Source organism: Dermacentor variabilis, chromosome 1 (assembly GCF_050947875.1).
Source record: "Dermacentor variabilis isolate Ectoservices chromosome 1, ASM5094787v1, whole genome shotgun sequence".
Lineage (NCBI taxonomy): Eukaryota > Metazoa > Arthropoda > Arachnida > Ixodida > Ixodidae > Dermacentor > Dermacentor variabilis.
The window spans coordinates 105,056,690-105,077,752 of NC_134568.1; the positions used below are offsets into that span (position 1 = coordinate 105,056,690).

Below are 21,063 nucleotides of genomic sequence, written 5' to 3' on the forward strand. Positions count from 1 at the left end.
CCATTATCTGCATTTAGCATGCGGCGTGTGTCTCCACTCGATATGATACATGAAATAAATCGCCTTGTCGCATGCAGGTAACTGATCACTTTGAAGCACACCAAGGTGAGTTGCGGCTCTCCTAAAGGCGCAGGTTTAGTCCCAGTTGTTGCGCCTTGGTTGATTTAGGGTATACCCATTTTGTATGTGTCCATCAAACCACAAGGAAAGCGTTCACCTACGTCCTTATCCTGTTTGCTTCTGTCCGCAAAAGATGCAGCCCAATTGATCTTTTTCGAAAAAATTGACGCGTTTTAATTCAAGCAGGTTGAAATTCTGGCCTAAACTGATTGAGAGAGAGGAAAATGCAGGAGCCTGTGAGCACAAACAGCTTATCTCTAGAGGTTTGACTAGAGATATTTTCGAACTGAATCGAATATTTTAATTCTAAACACAGAGAAACATGAAGCTTTCATGGAGCCCTCAAGGTAAAGAAATATATTTATTGACATTGTTTGCGTTGCTTATTTGCAGGCACACTGAAATGGCCGCAAATGGACGTCCAAATGAACACAAAGTTGGCGTAGCTTGTAAAGAAGAAACAACGGCTTACAGTTATCTTGTGCACTGTGGCAATGACAGTAATGAAGAAAAAAAAAAGGAACAGCATGTCACCAGATGCACGTAGAATGTTGAGTTTGTTTAAGGAGAAAAATGTGACACTACAGCACCGCAAATTGTTTTAACGGTATGAAAACAAAGTGCGAATGGCCAAATAATATATTGTTTTGCCGAAATCTAGACAACAAATTCAAGTCTAGGTTGCCTAAAAGTGGGACCATTATATTCTTAATAATCGAAAATAATTCAGGAAAAGTAATCTGCTCCCTGCATTCACCCAGAAACTGGTGCCCTTTCGGAGCTATTCCCATTTCCTTACACAAGAACAAATCGGAACAGTCCTCACATCCATCCTTCCCTCTCCTTTTTGACTCCCATAAATGCTGCTATCTTTTATATATTCGAATGAAACACACATTCGACAATTTTGACTAGTGCCTTCTCAAATCGTATACGAATTGAATATGAATAAAATACCAAAAACTATTCCATTTGTATTCGAAATTTCAAATATTCCCACACACCTACTTATCTCCTACAGCGAATACCACCATGGTACCTTATGCTTGAGCAGACAAGGCCTGTGGGTATGGTTTTCGATTTCACACGCGGAAATATTTCTAATGCACTAAGAGGAAACCACCGGTAAATCGAGCAGCATCCGTGAAGCACGCTTATTTTCATAAATACTGCTCTTGTGAGGAAGCCAGCTTTGGTGAGCGTATTTTAGTAAACTGTTGACCCAGCAACGAGATTTTGTGGATCATTGCAAGTAAGATGTACAATACTAACAGCTGCACGAAAGAAAACACAGTCTTGCATGCCTAAGAAGGCGGACTGAGACACTCTGTTATTGAAGCGTACTCGGAAGCGCACGCGCGGTGAAATCTTCCACAGTTTTGCGGTGGAAGTTCTGTTCTGGCCAACAAGTGACCACCGTCACTTAATGTCAATGTCCTTTTCGCGTCACTAATGTCGGTTAAGGCATTGTTTCTTAAGCGGGCATTAACATGTTCAAGACACCCCTGAAGTCCTTCTTACCTCAAATATGCAGGTAATAATACTGTAGTTACGATTGCTGTTCTCAGCGTGCCCGCTGTCAAGATTTGTAATATTGGAAAACACTTTGATTCACACTTTATACGTAACAAACCGAACTCTGCGGACACTCGCAAGATGGAGAGAATTTCATGAATACCGTATTTGCTCTTCATCTAAGTGCAACAGAAGGCCTCGAAGATAAGAAAGTTGACTTTTATATTTAAGGTTCTTCATTTTCTGATTTTATATATTTTTGAAATTTGGGGTAAACGTAGGTTGGCATTACTGAAAGTAAAAATCGGGAGGAAATCGGTATTCTTTTTTTTTCTCTGGTAGACAAACTGGGAAATATCAGGGTTTTCGTTGTTCGACAGCCCAAAGTTCGTGATTTTTATTAGCAACCATTAGCACTAAATATCAATAGTCGCCATTTAACACAAACGTTCACTCACAAGAACATGTAATGGCAGATAGAGCTGGTTGCAAATCATGTGACGAACTCATCTCCGCACATCCTCGTTGGTAAGCATTGTTAACAGGTTTCAACGAAACCAAACAAACAAAAACAACAAAGAAGAAAGGATCTGGCGATCCCGTCTTCATTTTGTTAACATTTTTCAGCAAAGAAAAAAAGTACAAAAGGTAGTGCCCACGGACATGCTTCGTATAGGAGGTGGGGTGCTTTTTATTATATTACAAGCCTTTGTAATTCTTGACGTTCATTATCACCTGCATTGGAAGCATTTTTTCGCCCATCCTAGAGGGAGGGAGGACTTGTTCGGCATTTAGTCCCTGTTTAGTGTCGCCCTGTTCTACTGGTTCCCAGTAAGCGTTGTTGCAACAACGTTGATGGAATACCAACCAGACGAGTCAGCCAAATTTTGAACATAACGTACGTATTTGGGTGAACATTATTTTAATAGCAAAGCTATCATTCGCAATGCACAGCAACGTCAGCGCTTGGTTAATTCGATTCTCAGTGCATTACAGCCATTTACACGTATGCGACGTGCGGGAAATGCGGCGCAATGCGCCATCGTCGTATTCTTGTAAATATGACCATTTAATAGCAACATGCTTTTGTTCATTTGGGGCCTGCATGCGCTGAGCATATACATTTATATAAGCCAGTTTTCGCTTGTTAGGTGAAAGCGAGGCATATGCCATACTTGTATAATAATGATATTAACAATATGCTATATTCATGACAGCCTAGCCCCGGGCAGCAACATCAATAACCGTTGGACAAATAAAGTTTATTCCTATGCTATCCTATATTTATGACAGCTTTCTCGCGAAAGCTGGGCGACGTTCATTAATTTTGTAACACCTGCACTAATTAGTATTTTTTACGAAAGGGCAAACTTCGGGGGAAAATCAGGTTTAACCTGATTCTAATCAAACTTGTACGGGGTGCAAAAATTGGGAAATATTGGTTTCGTAAAAAAACGAAGGACCCTATTAATATTTGACTAATGTAATTTGACAAATTCTTGTAACGATCTGGAAGCAAGTGCTATTCTTTTAGCGTTCTGCAAAAATGAAGAAAACAACTTGACGCCAGCGCTTTCTCCCCCGGAGGCAAGTTATTAGTATTGTTTTCCGCTCACAATTTCCTTCTCCTTTATTGAGGCATTCCGCGATTTTCCTGCACTATTTTCTTGCAAGTGTCCCTGAAGTTCCACTGATAGAGATGTGGTCTGCCTGTGGTCAAGGGATAAGGCGCACAGTTTTGTTCATACCTAATGAAAAAGAATGAGTCCACGGCCAGCGTGAAGTTGATGACTCCGGAGAAGAAGAAATTTTCCGAGTACATCTCGTGGCCGTTGAAAAGCCCGCCTGCGGAAAAACGACGTGAATGACCTGATGTAATAAATTTGCATTCACTTCCTATTTATGCAAATTAAACGCGGTCATTTCGGTATTGCAAGCGCCTAACCTTCTTTTTCTTTTTTTGAGGAAGAACGTTGTCTCCCCAGCATGAACACTCGTGATCTTTTAATCGATCGTAAGCACTGCATATTTTAATAACGAAAAAAAAGAAGACGAAGTAGCAGCAGTCGCCCAAGCGAGTGGCTCTGCTCCTGAATATTTATCTACCTACATTATAGCCCTTTGTACAGTATAAATAGTATACGAGAAGTAGGGCTTCCTTATGATATGTCAACAGTAGCACGTGAGTCGTTTATGTTTTAAACGCTAGATAATGTGCATTTGCATTAGAAAACACAATGTGGTCGGGCTTTCCGGGGCTTCACGCCCATCAAGCAATCTTACAGTGCAATGAACCACATAGCATGACCATTGAAGACCCGTAAATAATTGTATCATCACGACAAAGAATTCTGCTCGCCACGTCACCCTCGATATCATCTTTTAGCTGATAAATTACACTGCACACCACCGGCTTAATGATCCTGGCTAAACGAATCACATATCTTGATGCTTATAAGAGGAAGCTTTAGCTCGAGTGCTCCTATCTAAATACATGTAAAAGGAGAATTCGTTTTTCTCGGCAACCACTGCACCAAATTTGACGAGGTTTGTTGCATTTAAAAGACAAACTTAATATCTAGTGACTGTTGGTTTCGAATTTTTGAGTTAGGTTGTCAATTTTTTATGAAAAATTGTCAAAAATCGAAAATTTTGAAAAAACGAAACTATCAAGTTTACAACTCTGTCACTCAACTACTAAAAACGATAATACAATTCTGTGAACTGCATCTAATAGTACATCTAAAGCGGACAAAATTGATATGTTACACATGAATATAAAAAAATTTAATCATAGGGAAATACAACTTTTCCAAAACCGTTGTAACCAACGTAACAAATTCACGTAAGATGTAAAATGACATATCGAATTTGTCCGCTTTGAATGATCTAATGGATGCCGTTTACAGAACCGCGATATCGGTTCTTGATGCAGAGCTATGAATTTGTAAACTTCGTGCTTCTATTTTTTTCAAACGGTCAAATATTTAAAAATCGTTTTAAGAAAATTCAAGCCCTAAATCGAAATTCCGCTTCCAACAGTCACTAGAATTTAACTTTCTCTTTCATATGCAAAAAACTTCATCAAAATCGGTCCAGGGGTTATCTCATAAAAACGTTTTTGCGTTTTACATGTATTTGGATAGGCCGCGTCGGAGTTGGGCCCGAGCTAAAGCTTCCTCTTAAGTATATTTTCCTTATATCCTAATTTATGCGGAGACAATGTAGCTGCCTCTGTTATTTCAGTGGCGGACTCGTGCACCGCGTGCGTTAAACGAAAAATCCAGACATGTTAGATCAAGAATATTTTGGCATATATATGATGTGAATATAAAGCGAAACTAGACTTCTAAGAAAGTTTATGAAACTTGCAATTGCCGCTGCAAAGACAGCATTATTCAATGCATCGGGCTCATCAGCAAAATTTTCTAGCCGCTGAGCCGTCTAGCAAGGTTAATTCACAATACCAGTGCGGCAGGTGCGCTTATGTACGGGCCAAGGCCAAACCGTTGTAGGCCCATTTTGTGCAAGAAAGGGTCGTTTTGCTGAACGCAGCGTCACTCCTCGCTACAAGGCTCAAGCCAACAAGAGACTGACAGTAGGCAACGCCCTAAAACATTGTCCGTTCGAGTGTACTTCGAGCTGTTCCGCTTGAAGTGAAACAAGCATGTCAGCTTCCCCAGCTAGCTGAGGAGGCTCTGTGTTTAACTCAGCGAAGGCCGGCAGCAGCTCTTCATTGCCAAAGAGCCCGCTTAGTTTGTCACACCGCTACCATTAACCGCCAGTGGCAGAATGATGAAACAGTGTGGATGCGCTTACGGAAAGGCTGCACGTGCTCGATGAAGAAGTAGCTGTGACCGAAGATGATCCACGTCATGGACAAGAAGCGTATGCCGTGGAGCGCCCGCAGGCTGTCCGGCTTGTTCTCCGGCGCAAAAAGCTTGCGCGCGTTGCTGTACGCCGAGAAGCAGAGCAGTGCCTCCAGGGACCTGCCTGCAGCGACGACACGGGACGCTCGAAATATGGCCGGCGCTGCCCTAAAGCACGCGGCACAGCTTGCAATCAAAACTAGCCTCACGAAACATCTGAGCAATATCTCTGTTGATCACTCGCAAAGAAAAAGAAGCAAATTTTTGGCGCCGTCTCAATCCTGTTTAGTGGTAATGTCGCGATTTTTAGAAATTACCCGATAAAGGAACCTTAAAACATGTGTGAACTCCGCTTGGTGTTTTCCTTACAACAGCGCCACCCACCAATTTCAGGTACGCCCGAAGTGCAAAATAATCTCGAACATTTGTCTTCGTGAGCGTTTGTATAGTGCGCGCGCACGCACGCACGCACGCACGCACGCACGCACGCACGCACGCACGCACGCACGCACGCACGCACGCACGCACGCACGCACGCACGCACGCACGCACGCACGCGTACACACACACACGCGTACACACACACACACACGCACGCACGCACGCACGCACGCACGCACGCACGCGCACTGAAAATGATTTAAATTTCCCGTCAAGAGGTTGTTCAGTTGAGAAGTAACGATGCGGGAAATTGGTGCTGCAAGAACGTATACCGTATAATATACGTTAATATATTCCTCTTCCCAGAGGTGCAATATATTTTACACCCTAAGCCAATATTGTCCCATCAACCACACATAGTGAGTAATTGACAATGTGGCATAAGTGAATGCAAATAAAGTGAGATAAATGAGTTAACGCAGGTCCGCATAGAGAATGTGGAAACAGCATTACCCTGGCTCCTTCATTTTCTTAAGGGGAATATTGTAATAAATTTACATGTTACAGCTTGTGAAAATTTATACATGGCGGCAAGAAAGAATGAAGAAACGGGTAAACACTTAAACAACGAGAGAGTAATTAGCCGTGTGGAATTAACAAAGGTGTGTGAACAACAAACAAACGCAAGTCACAGTTCCCATACACGTTATACTATAATACTTTCAACACATCTCCGAGCTGATTAAAACCTTATTTATGGCAACGAACAGGTCTCTTTTTTTTAATTCTTGAAACAGGCTGTGGCTTGAAGAAGAGTACCGTGCTTTATATAAAACAAAAGGAGAAAACATTCTGGCGACTGAAAAGGCGGCAGATCCCACACCCTGTGGGAATCGATGTTATGCGAAGCAGTGCACGGGAAGCCTACCAAGTTGACTAAACGTCCATGAAAGCACCAAGACATAGGCGGATGTTGCATGACCTACATGACGCGCATGTCATGACCCTCATGTCATGACCCATTATTTATGTTCGCCATAGAATCTTGTCATACTATGCCAGTTTCGGTACATACCAAGTTAACGAAACGACCATGAGAATACCAAGACATAGACGGCTGTTTCATGACCTACATGACACACGTCATGATATTCATGTTCTGAGCTATCATTTATGTTCGTCATACACTCTTGTCATACTATGAGAATTTTGGTACCTACCAAGTTACAGAAATGTCCGTGAGAGCACCAAGACGTAGGCGGACGGACGGACGGACGGACAGACAGACAGACAGACAGACACTAGAAATGCTTCGCATTTAAAACGCAAGAGCCTGACGACGTAAGCTAACATCTTCCAATGAATTTGATGCTTTTTTTCGTAATGTGCCATTCTTGTGCGATGTCTCAGGGATAGTTTCCGAAATATTTCAATATGCAGCGATCTTCATTTTTTATTGCCTACTGCACAACTGCAGACCTTATGAAGTTACAACAATAATAAAGTGATCCAGCTGCAATCTAAACCATCTACATTCCTTCGCGAAAATTTCTACATGCACAGGCATGGTAATGAAATCTTTACCATGTTTCTCGGAAGCCGGTGCCTTGGGATGACGTCGCTCCTTGAGTGTGATGTCCGTAACGGTGCCTATGATCGTCAGCGACAGGAAAGCGGCAAGTAAAGTGCTGCGGAAAAGATTTCAATATCATTATTCCCCCTATTCAGTCCGTGCAGCACGAAGAATGCTGTACAATTTAATGGTGATTTAAAACATGCATCAATGACCTTCGAAACTGCACTTTGCGATAGGCATAAATGAAAGCCGGCGACTTTGGCTACCTCTGGCCGTTTGGGGCGTTTGGCTACCTCTGGCCACCCTAGTAGGTTGTGTTCGGTTCCAGTGATACGAACAGAGAAACGTCTCGACTATGGCAATCTTGAACATTGCATGCAAGGGTTATAGAACATTACCACGCGAGTTCAATTCACTCTCGCTACTCGGCTTTGTTAACTTATCGCACTTCTGGTGCCAAGCTAGGATGCGCTCGCGATATCAGATCAGGCATTATTCTATAACATTTCGGGAAAGACAGGCCCGACGCTTACAAGTTTGCAGGCGCGCTAGCTGACGATTGTGGGACGTTCTAGAATTTACCTCGCCGCCGCGACCGCATAGGGAGGCAAGCATAAAAGCCGCCAGACGCAAACGGCCGATTCGAGGACCGCCAACCGCGGACCATGTGTTGTGGGAGTGTGAAGCCATCGGCTCCTCCTTCAGCGAGGATAGGTGGGCTGCGCTCATGGGCAGCCCCGAACTCAACGACCAAATCCTGGCCCTCCAGAGTGCCCGCGATCGGGCCGTCAAGTTCGGCTTGGCGGTCGCTACGTGGGACTAGCCGGGTGGCGCGGGGTCTCCCCTGCATCTTCTCTGGACCGAAATAATGTTACTTCACTCACTCACTCGCTCACCGCCAACCGCATTTGTGTGCTATCGCAGCCGCCGAACTGTATCTTATTTTAGAGGCCGACAACCGGACCCAATAAACTGTTTATTTATTCCTTCTCTGCCTGTCTCCTTCTTAGCGCCCCATCACACCTCCGTCACAATGTGCATAAGAGGTAGGTCGAGCTAGGCAGATATGCATACGAGGTGCATACAAGATAGGTACTAGGTATATAGCATACGAGGAAGGTACGTTTCCTGCTCCTAAGATGTACTGCGGGAAGCGTGCGGTTTACCGATTGTTCCACAACCACCGCCATCGCCGCAAGGGGGGCTGGCTAAACTTACCATAGGGCTTGGTTACAAAGACATTACGAAAATACCAAGAAAGTGGACGCATAGACAGCCGTCGCGCTGTAGTTTAGTACCGCGCGCTCCTTGAGGAGTATGTGGGTTCGATTCCGACCGGCGGCAGAGCTGTTCTTTATTTCACTCGTCTGTTTCCTTTTAAACATGAAATGGTTTCAGCTCCCTTGTCGACGACCTTGAGCCAAAAGCCAGAGCCGTTCAATGGGCAAGTTGACAAGGAAATTTATTCACCTGTAGGCACGCTTACAACTGTGGTATGAACGTAAAGTACAATATAAGGTATAGCACATGTAATACATCATACTTGATAGAAACAAACAGATCAGCAAATGAAATAAAAAATGGTGTCTGCTTGACACTGGCTTTGCCACACATAACAACAACAAGAAACATCATTACAACGCCCACGCCAAAGCCTTATTGTTAGCTTTGAATTTATGAAAGACCCTTGGGGCGCATACAAATCAAAAATCTCAACTTAGGCAAACAGAATTTGAGCATAATTCTGGCTGTAGAAAGACTGCCTCGGGAGACGGTTAGGTACCGCGTATACCAGCGGCGAAGAAACTTTCTGAACAACTGTTCTTCAAGATGATCCCATACTATCACCCGTAGTTTTCGCCCATTCTGGGGTATATTGCCATATTTGACTGCCGAGATCGTTCTGCAATGTTGCGGAAGCACCACAAAACGTAGGTAGCGCTGTAGTAGACGAAACTCGCAAACCGATCTCGGCGCTGTGGTGGCCGCACGATGGATATTCCTAACATCCTTGCAACTAGCTTCCAGAAGGTACGTGCTACAACGCGCTTCATCACATGCGCGTCGGTCTCCATTTGTGTGCAATGCATGCAGTTATCATTCGCTACCATATGCCATCGTTCAAGCCTGTATCTTGTAGGTAGAATGCCCCACTAGTATTGCCAATGAAAATCCTTCACTTGAGAGGGCAAGTTGCTGACAAAAAAATTTATTCACCCGTAGGCACGCTTACAATTGTGGTATGAACGAAAAGTACAATATAAGGTAAAGCACATGTAATACATCATACTTGATGTAAACAAAACAGATTAGCAAATGAAATAATAAATGGCGTCTGCTTGACACTGGCTTTGCCACACACAACAACAACAAAACTCATTACAGCGTCCACGCAAAATAATTATTGTCAGCCTCGAATTAATGAAAGGTACCCGGGGCACATACAGATACAGTGTCAACTCAGGCAACAGATTTGAGCATTATTCTGGCTGTAGAAATACTTTGCCTCGGGAGACGGTTATGTACCGCGTAGACCAGCGGCGAAGAAACCCGGCTTCACCGAGTTTGAACAACTGTTCTTCAAGATGACCCCATACTATCACCCGTAGTTTTCGCATTCTGGGGTACATTGCTCTATTTGACTGCCGAGATCATTCTGCGATGTTGCGGAAGCACCACAAAACGTAGCTAGAGCTGTAGTAGACGAGACTCGCAAACCGATCTCGGCACTGTGGTGGCCGCACGATAGATATTCCAAACATTCTTGCAACTAGCTTCCAGAAGGTGCGCGCTACAACGCAGTCCTTTACTACATGCGCGTTGGTCTCTGTTTGTGCGCAATATATGCACTTATCATTCGCTACCATATGCCGGCGTTCAAGCCTGTCTCTTGTAGGTAGAATACCCCACCGATATTGCCAATGAAAATCCTTCACATGAGAGGGCAAATCAGGTGAAAGCACGGCTGTCCATGTTTGTGTAGTAGCTCTCTGTGGAGGTACAGCTGTCTCACATAACATTTCACAAAGCCTGGAAACTGGTGTCGCACGACACTTTGTAATTCTTAGTTGTATAAGCTGGCTTTGCAAGCGCGCAGCCACCGCATACTGCGGTGCTGGCGTTACCGCCGTCGGAAGCAAGTTGCCTGTACTTGGCGGCATAAGCGTTCGACGGTAATGGCACAGCCAATAAAGGAGCAGTGGCCTACCAGGGTACTCATCATCAACTAGATCACATGTACTCTTAGTGCACAACAGACTACCGCATGTAAGTATGCACGGCAAGCTCCATCCTCCGCTGAATTTCGGCAGACGCAAAAATTGCTGCGCTACGTATTGCGACTTGTTTAGCCAGAACCATGATAAAATAAGTGAGCTTACTACTCGTACTGCTGGTGACGGCGGGAGAGCTACCCTTGCAGCAAACCACAGTTTACTGCACAATACGTTCTTAATGAAGAAAGCCCTTTCTGCCAGCGGCAGTGGCGACGCAGTAACTGCTTCCGACTGTTCTTTAATGGAGCTGACAATGTCTCGCCACGTGTGAGGTGAAACACCACTTGTACAAAATTTGATACCCAGTATTTGCATATGATCGGTCTGTTTAATGTCCCTTGGTAGCGTTATTTCGGCGCGACCTAAATTTAATGCTTCACATTTTCTCATATTTATTTTGCCCCCTGACATTGAAGCATATTGATTATAAATACGAAATACCTCTACAAGACTGTCCACATCCCGTAAAAACAAAGTGATGTCATCCGCATACGCTGACACTTTTATGCACCCGGTTCCCGGCATAGGAAGACCTCTTACGAGCGGGCTCTCGCTGAACCGCCTCAACAACGGGTCAATCGCAAGCACAAACAATATGGGTGACAAAGGACAGCCCTGCCGCACTCCCCTTGTCACATCAAATCTAGGTGTTAAAATGCTGTTAAGCAGTAGCTCAGCTGTTGTTCGCGAATACAACATCCACAGGATGTCTACAATCTCTTCAGGGAAGTTATAGCATGGTAAAACCTCAAATAAGTACTGGTGTTCTAAGCGGTCGAACGCTTTGGCTTGATCCAAGCTTACTAATACTCCTGAAGCTTCACGCGCTGTTGTGTATTGTATGATATCACGTGTTAAGTTGAGAGACGAAAATATACTCCGACCCGGCACGGAAGATGTTTGATGTACACTGACCATTTTCGGCAATAATATCTTCACGCGATTTACAAGAAGGGTTGTCAATATTTTATAGTCTGTGTTGAGCAGCGTTATAGGCCTCCAGGATGAGGGTTCTGCAAGGTTGGAGTCTGGCTTTGGCAAGAGCATTACGCGGCCCCGATTAAACGATTTAGGAATGCCTTCCCGTGCAAGAATGCCGTTAAGGAGCGATACTAAGGCAGTGCCTACTTCCTCCCAGCAAGGCCGGTAAAATTCGACTGGTAAGCCATCTGGACCGGGTGTTGATCCGCTGTTCATAGATCGTATAACATCAAAAACTTCTTGCAGATTTGTTGGAGACAATAAATTATATCCTTCTGTATCTTCCACTTGAGGTAGGTTAGAGCAAAAGTCCGAAATTTCTTCACTCAAGAGCTCTGCATTGTAAATCTTTTCCGATGAAAATGCGTCTGAGAACCAGTTCCAAAAAATTATTTCGATATCTCGCCTCGCACCGCTCTCTGTTCCATCTTCTATTATAACCCTTTCAATGAAAGAGCTGCCACTTTGCCTCCTGCTGGACGCACGAGCCAGCCGCAGTACCTCAGGGTCAGAAATTGGCCTGTTCGTCATCCACGCCTTTGCAGAGGTGCGACAATACCAGCTCGTAAGTCTATGGTAGCGTTCACGCTGATGATCTAGGTATTCGCGCATTAACTGTGTTTGGGAGTCACCGTCTCGTGCTATCCTTATTCTTCTCAAGCACTCACAAAGCTGTTCGGTCTCTTTTCTTTTTCGTTTCCTGCTAGCTGCTATGCATACTGACCTCCACCTTTCCTTTAATGTATCCCACGCTTCGATATTGCATTCATAATCGCAAACTGTTGTAGCTACTGACACTTTTAGTTCGGTTAGAGTCGCCTGGTCACGCAAAGGAGCAATGTCTAGTCTCCACATATCAGTGCGTTCACCTGGCCTTCCTTCGAGGTTCAATATGACAGCGAAAGGGCGATGATCTGAAATGTACCCGGCGTCCGCGGGGAGATCCAGGATGCTGCACTGGACAATTTGCGTTGTTAATTCAGGGGGGAAATACATTCGATCTAGACGGCATTGCGATTGCCTTTGCTGCCATGTGGCGCCAAAACTTCCGCCATGCATATGGACCCAGGCATCCGATAAATTCTATTCCTTCACTATACGAGATAATTCAGTTGCCTGCGTATTGGAAGCGTTTTGTCTTGGCCCTCGTCAGTCGCACATGGCGTCGAGAACACAGTTAAAATCGCCAACGATAAAGAATGGGTGGTTGTCTAACAAAAAAGGGGAAGAGTCTCGCAAAGAAGTCATTGCGGTCTGACCGCACGGCGGGTCCATAGATATTCAATGCCCGAACTTTCCTATCACCCCAGAAAAAATCAAAAGCTATTACACGACCTTCCAAGTCAAAAAGGCGGTGACTTCCATGCAGAAGCACCCTACGAAAAACCACCACTCCTACACCAGGACATCTCCCGGGGCTATATGAAAAATAAGCTTTAACAGAAAATTCATCACAAAATCTTTTAACTTCCTGCTTGTTTCTCAAGTTACACTCCTGAAAAAAAGAGAAGGTCGACTTTTTCCTCGCGGGCGAAATGAATTACTTCTCTCTGCCTATCTCTGCTACGAAATCCTTGTGCGTTAAGTGTCATTATGTGCAAATACATAGTGAGTTAGTTGCGTACAGAAATAGACTATGACAAATGGCTTACCACAAGCTAGTTGCGAACTGAATCGGCGTCCTACATCAGTGCAACACCCAGAACACGGCAAAGTCAGCAATGACATAGGAGTATCACAGCAGCGAACGCGAAACGGGCACTGCTCATGTTCTTCACACAAGTTAGCCGGAAGCAAGCTGATTACTAAAATACCGAGGTTGCAGACGCTCACACAGGGACGGGATGTCTGCGCCAGACACCGTTCCGCCAACGCTTCCTGAGTTTCGTAGCGGGGAGTAGAGGAAAAGCAGCCCTTACGGGCAGCAGATGCAGTGTAAGGCGCCATTGTTAGTACGTCTCCGAATCGGAGACAACGTCCATGGTAGTGGTGTCTCGTGGCATTTTCTTGCATTTCTTGGGGGGTGTCGCCATTGGTTCTGATGACGTAGAGCTCTCTGAAGAGAGCATTCTCTTGGCTTCTTCAGACGCTGTTTGCGAGCGCGTGCGTCTCTCATTCACCGCTGTACTGGTACCACTCGCAAGCGCGGTCGTTGTCTTGGCAACCGGCGTGATCCTCGACGGACCGGCCGAGACTTCGGGGAGGCCGCGATGGCGTCCATCCGCGTCCTCGCTAGCGTTCGGTGTTGTAGCACATGCAAGGAGCCTTTCCCGCTGTGATAGCGTAGACTGGGCGTCTAACGTAGGCTCCTCGTCGTCTTCTGTGGCAGACGACGCCATTGTGGCCGGTGGCGTCTCGTTGCTCTCTTCGTCGATAGAGGGAGAAGTCGCAGCGTCGCTGGCATCGGGGGACGCTGGCGTCGGCGCCTTTGGGGCAATTTCTTTTCCTGGTTTATCTGTGGCTTGCGTCTGTGCTGGCTCTTCAGATGTATTCTCTCCCAGTCGTAGCTGGGCGGGCGTCACTGGTGTCACTGCAGCAGCATACGAACGTGGCAACACACAGTCAACAGTGGCGTGCTCGCCATTACACCGTCTGCATGGCGCGTTGCACGTTGCAGTCGCATGGCCGAAAATGGCACATCGGGAGCATCGAGCTGATGTGCAGGTGGCCCCAAAATGACCTTCTGCTCCGCACTTGGAGCACACTCTCTTCATTCCTTTGTATTCCAGCATTACACGAAAGCCAGTCACCATGATGAAATTCGGTGGAGGTTTTACCATCTCGAGGTTGACCAGTCGGCTGCCATTGCCGATGCCCGTCCTGTCCTTGAAAATAACGTCGGAAATGCCTCGGCACTTCCCATACGGTGCAAGTGCAGCAATCAGGGCGTCGTCACCGACACAGGGTGGAAGACGATAGACCGTCACATAAACCACTGGAGTGCTACGACCTTGTTGGCGAGCAGCAGGGAGCCTTTTGCCGCCATCTTGGCTGCCTGAGCCGCGGAGCGGGCAGCTGCCAAGAAATTGTTGCCGCGGTGGTGTTGCAGATACTGCAACCCTCCGGCACCTACGACTTCTTCGATGGAGTCGATGATGGCGTCAACCGGCGTCGAAGCCGGTACATTGAAGAGAAAGCACTGGGCTTTCGTTGGGCGTTGAGCAGGCGGTGGTCTATTCATAGCTGATTCACCTAAGCAACCACGACGCAATGCGTGGTGCCCAGGGTGATGATACGCACGAAACAAGCCCAGACAAATTGCTGACAAGGATATTTATTCACCCGTAGGCACGCTTACAACTGTGGTATGAACGAAAAGTACAACATAAGGCACATCACATGTAATGCATCATACTTGATGTAAACAAAACAGATTAACAAATGAAATAATAAATGGTGCCTTCTTGACCCTGGCTTTGCCACACACAACAACAACAAAACTCATTACCGCATCGAGAGCAAAACCAGATTATCGATTCAACCAGTCAAAACTTACGAAAATGCGGTCTCTGGCCCCCAACCCTTTCTACAGAATCGAATTACATACGCTAGTTACTGCCCTAACAAGTTTAAAAAATACTGCTTCAGAGTTCTTCCTAATGTTTGTTCACAATATCCCTCATGCTGTAACTTCTATAGTACGCTGAAGTTTTATTTGTCATTTCCAGTAGCGACGTTCAAAAGGCAGATACGGGGCACCATACACTTTATTGTGATCTTTTGAGGCCAGCGCTCCGCAAGTCCCGCGACGCGGATTTTGTGTCGCCTCGAGAAATGGCGCCACGCTGCTAGGCGCCTCCGTCAGGTGCTTCTACCCGCCGCGGTGGCTTAGGGATTATGGTGTTGCGCTGCTAAGCACGAGGTCGCGGGATCAAATCCCGGCCGCTGCGAGCGCATTTCCATGGAGGCTAAATGCACAATCGCCCGTGTCCCGTGCATTGTGGGAACGTTAAAGATCCTCTGGTGGCCAGAATTAATCCGGAGTCCCCTCCTACAGCTAGCGTCATGATCAAATCGTGATTTCGGCACGTAAAACCCCAGAATTGAATGAATTCCTCTTCTAGCTGGGCAATGTGCTCTCTCTGGCGTCTTTCGTTTCCTGCCGTGTAGCCTTCAGCCGGTTTTCTTCTTCTAGCTGGACAGCGTCCATATGGATCAGCGCAATGTATGGCGTAGCACGATGTGGTATGGTGGGGTGCACCGTTGCGAACATTCACTAACCCATTTTAAGATTGTGGCTAGTATGATCTCCAAGGAATCTTCTTCACCGGTTGCCATTTCATGCTTACATCTACTCTCTATTACGGGAGAGCCAGAATTTTTTTTTATTTAGTAAGATTGAATTTGGTCGCCAATTTAAGTATTATTTTGAATTCCCGTATACTTTCGTCGGTATCATTGTCTGCCGACTTCATATGGTTCTAATGAAAATTCAGGCCCCTCGCGGTTATCCTTATCCTTCTTGCTTAAGCGCCGTGGTGATCTCATTAAAATTGTTGGCTATATTAATTTCAGTTCTCATGGCACGCTCTCTACCTTGAGTTGCCTGCGTTTTAAATGGCGTTATTTAGTCGTCTCATGCCTGGCCTGCAGGCCACCGCTAAATATATTGGCTATACATGCTAAAGACAAATAAATACATTCCATTATTCAGTGCTTTTCAGGTTGCCGAAGTAATACATTAGATAATCAGATACTTCATAGTTCACTGTAATCGATCTGTTCTTGACTCGATGGACGGAGCAAGATATAAAAAAGGTCAAATGGATCACCTTTTTTTATATAGGAAAGAAAGTCATTAAATTTTACACATACGCTCGCAAACACACAAATAAGCAAATGTGATCAGGTAATACACTTGGCACTCAGCCTTACATGTAACCTTACGTGGGAACCTCATGTCTCGCGCAGTTGTCAACAACCCGCCGCGGTGGCTTAGCGGCTGTGGCGTTGTCCTCCTACGCGCTAGCTGGCGGGTTCGATTCCCGGACGCGGCGGCCGCATTTTGATGGGGGCGAAATGTAAAAACGCTCGTGCGCTTAGGTGTACGTTAAAGGACCGGTTCTCAAAGACAAAGATATACTGTCTTTCTTGTGAAGTAAATCGCGTAAATGGCTTATAATAGTTAAATTGTAAGCGCTTTCAATGCACTGGTCTGTTCAATGAATCAAACCTGCAACTACCTTCGCAGCGGGGGATTATTTCGAGTGTAAAGTTCCCCTATCTCCTTTATGATAGTAATTTAGGTATACCGCGGTCACGTTTTCTGTGACCCTTTAAAGGCCTCACTAAGGGAAAAAATGCAGCAAGACATTTCGACAACAGTCAAGCAAGTCGGCCGTTGGTGTTTTACTTTTCTTTAAGACAGCGTGCACTCCTTTTTACAGTCGATCATCTCTTACTGCAACAATATTCTAGAAATTACTGTCTACTGCGCTGCCACTGATTATTTCATAAACTGCATTCCATCCGTTGCATTTTCTTCAGGAACGTTTTCACGTTGTTAATATAGTGTGAACAACGTTCGAGCTATTCATAAATTTTACGGCGAAGCTGTTAGCCTCTCGGTGGTCGGCATTTTTGTGCCCGCGTCCGTTAGCAAAAATGTGGACCGATGCCGGCGGCAGTGCAGGCCAGGAAGAGTGACTCGTACCCCCGTAAGGCAGAGGTTTCAAGAACTCAGCAAAGTGAAGCGAACAGTGCCTACATTCTTTGTGAACACGCATAGAACATACACAACAGCATACGTTTCAATAAAGAACAAGCATAAAACAAGCATCCAAGCCACATAATTGATGATAAGGCCATGTGATAACAAAGCGAAGCACGTAGCGCTCCCCGCATACCGTTTCCCGGTAAAGATTACTGTTGCGCAAGCTTCCGCGGCGATTGCAGCTTGCGACGTGGCAGTGACATCCCTAGCCTTTGTTGCGTACTCCAGGGTAGCGTATCGTACTGCTGCCGAGTTGTAGCGGCGCCTGCCTATCGAAGCTCGACCGACGATACTTATTGGGTAGCCTGGCGTTGTCAGCGGGCTGCAGGCATCCGGTAGACCATGGCGACCAAGCAAGGGCGAGACGATTTCTAGTGCGAAACTTGCACGGTTTATTCAAAAGTTGGTGAAAGAAAATGAGAAGAGCATGAAGTGATCAAAAGTACATTTCGGAGCGCCTTAAATAGGCTCTCTACAATCGTGGGAGGGATCTTGCTTCCGTCGACGTCACGTGACCGGTACACAAAGTCTGCTGCAAGGAGGGGGGCACCAGCTTCCGTCGACGTCACGTGACAGGCACCGAAATCCAGATGCAAGGAGGAGGCCGTCCCGCCTCCTGGAATTGGAGACGCTTGTCCGTCTCCCTTGCGCGTTGCTGGTTCGTGGGAGTTCTCCTTTTGGCCGTTCGAGGAACAGGTCCCTCTAAAGTTGCTCACATACACACAAAAGAGGCCTGTACACTGCGGGGCTTCCGCCATACCGGCAAACATTCGAAATGGTCATGGCGAATAAGGAAGTCACGCTTCATTTCGACGACGCCTGGTGGATGAAGGTCGGGTGAGAGAAAGTTCTTTCTGCATGAGGTGCGGGACGCCAACCACAGCAGGCGAAGTCATGCCTCATTTCTACGAGGCAGGCTGAGAGATGGTCGGTTGAAATTCCTTTCTGCACGTGGTGCCAGACGCCAACCCTAACACCTTTCGTATATGAACGAAACAGCCTAGAAACTGATTTCATTGTTGTTGCAGCACCGCTATGGGTAGGCAACACATAAGTAGGACTCCCGAGGAGCAGCGTGAATACGAGGAGCGGCAAAGGGGAAAAAAACGGCAATACGACCAGCGGCGGTGTGCTGTCAAAATTACCCTTACTCTCATTACTACCATTACTCTAAGTTACCATTGCTACCATTACTTTAAAGCAATAAATCATTCTATGCCACCCTCAACGGTTGTAGTGGTGGTTTTCAACAGCTTCGCTAGACATTCACTTTCGCAGGGTTGGGATGGCTGGTCAATTTTTTCCGCCTTCCAACAAAAAGAGTGCTGTGTACACTCCTGCACTGATCGTGATGGGCCTATCGTTGGTTGAAATAAAGTTTGTCTGCACCACCATCTCCAACATTTTCACGAAATTAAAGCTGTTTCCGCGCTGAAACCAGGTGCAGTAATTGCAGTCGCACTTCATGAGTTGTGCATGAGTTTATATCAAATTAATGTCGTATCAGCAAAATGAGAACAAAGCTTTGGTTGGCCGGCCGGTGACTACTCACATGACAGTAATCTGGATAACAGATAGCGGCTTTTTCTCCTTCTGCAAACACTCGGTCACCTCGGCTTTCATGTCCATGTGTTTCACGGCTGCCAAATACAAGGAAGCAATAATTAGGTGGCGTGAAATAAAAAACAAAATAAACACGCTCTCTTCAACTTTCTACGCAAAAAAATAACAACCGTGCCAAGAACTCGGCAACAGCGCCAAGAACTCCCACAGTCCTTTAACAAGATGCCCCGCAACTAAGATACCTGTGCAAGACATCGCCGAAGGGGTAAAATCAAAGCGGCATGGTAATATGCAAGCCCTGATGGCGACACAGATACATTATCTCCTTAAAACCACGAAGTAACAGTCGCTTAACTGTACCGTCTCCTCTCAGTCGTTGTCGTCTTGTCTGCAACATTGTTATTGAATTCTACGTTTCGGATAATATTGCATGGATTTGGATTCAAATTCAATTATTTATGTTGTTACAACAACGTTAAAGGCAGTTCTCCATATGTAAGGCTGCAGAACAGTATTTAAGATCGTTGTGTGAACGCCGCACGTACTTGATTCTTTTACTTTGTTTTTTTTTACCTCTGCTTTTCCATATTAACTCGATTGCGTTAAGGGCCCGGTGTCGCAAAAAAAATATCCGGTGTCGGCGTCCGGCGCCGGCACAGCCTGTCTTGTGAGCGAAAAATCATTCCGAACCACGCATTCCGATCCACGCAGGCCGTCCGCGCGGCGCATATAGGCATTACTGAACTAATTAAATTTCTCAAAATGCAATGCATCAGAGAAATCGTAAAGTAGGAGTTACGCACAGCTTAAGGAAATGACAGCGTCGGGAACACATGACGGAAACTCAGACACCTTTTCCAGCGTTTCTACCATTCACAGAGCGGAGCGCGCGGCTCGGATCCTTGCAACAACAACACCATCCACGTGGCGCTCGCCTCCGCCCATCTGTGGCAGCGGGGTGCGGAGGTGGAGAAAGAAAGGGAAAGCTGCCGTTGCCGGGAAGCCTGACAAGCAGCCAGGGATGTTTGAATGCTATCGCGTACCACTCTTCAAGGCGAAGCTCAAGCGTCCTCCAAAATTTATTCAATGTCTGCAACATGCTGCCCTCGAACAGGATTGCCTACTTGGGTTAGCATACTTGGGTTAGCATCCATTCGTTTCTTTATCACAGCTGTCTCTCTGAATATAATTGTTGCTGTAGGCCGTTCGCGATCCAGTAGGAACACGCATTAGGTGTGAATGACCTTCACCTGCGCTGAGGATAAATTGGGCAGAACGTAACACGCGATTCTAAGCGTTAGCACTGTACAATAGCGTTGGATCTGTCTGTTTAAGAAATGTCTAGCAAGTACCTGACTGCACCCACGCGAAGATCAAAGAGTGCCTCCACATAAACGTTTAAATGCTTTCTGCATTCGAACAATCAAGAAATTATGCTTGCATACTCACTGTATTTTACCATTCGTTCAATGTCGTCCTTCGAACATGTTGAAGGAACGCAGAGGCCGACCCGAAAAATCACGTGGTTCCCTGGAATGCGCAGCGCATTTTTCAGCATCTGCGTGCAGAAAAGAAGAAAAAAATAACCCGTGAGGTTCCTTTAGACGCTTCGAAAAGCTGATGCTCACATGCGTCGACGGGTTTCTATTGTTGCATGTTTAGTGTAGGCTTGTTGTTCTGAATCAAGGGGGGGTCTTAGTGGCGATTGCGGAGTGGTTTTTACTTTCTCGCGTTTCTTAATGCGCGCCGAAATGCGCATGGAGGGTGGTCTTGCCTTTTACGTTTTCTCAAAACGCGGCTGTCTAGGTGGCACCATTACCATGCAGACCTCTAGACCTTCGCAAGTGAAGGTTTAGGCACCAGCCGCGGTAGTCCAGTGGCTTCGGCGTTGCTCTGCTAAACACGATGTCGCGGGCCTTTGCGGATGGCCGCGACGTCGAATATAGCTGAACACGGGGCAACAATTTCTTGTTTCGGTGTGTTAGGCGGCTTAGCTACCGAGGTGGATAAGATAGCTAATCGAGTAAGCCCGCGAGTATGCCTGGCACCGAGGCTGAGAGATTGCACGCA

At 46.0% G+C, this 21,063-nt stretch overlaps 1 protein-coding gene across 1 annotated transcript in view; it reads right to left on the reverse strand.

The window, feature by feature from the left end:
* The window catches only part of LOC142582430 (nose resistant to fluoxetine protein 6-like), a 119,554-nt gene that overhangs the window by 39,330 nt on the left and 59,161 nt on the right, over positions 1-21,063 (reverse strand). Inside the window, exons 4-8 of the mRNA XM_075692144.1 lie at positions 20,443-20,551; positions 18,983-19,070; positions 7,470-7,573; positions 5,455-5,628; positions 3,384-3,480 (exon numbers count right to left, since the gene is read on the reverse strand). Of these exons, the coding sequence (XP_075548259.1) occupies positions 3,384-3,480; positions 5,455-5,628; positions 7,470-7,573; positions 18,983-19,070; positions 20,443-20,551 (572 nt within the window). The remainder of the gene's footprint in view (positions 1-3,383; positions 3,481-5,454; positions 5,629-7,469; positions 7,574-18,982; positions 19,071-20,442; positions 20,552-21,063) is intronic.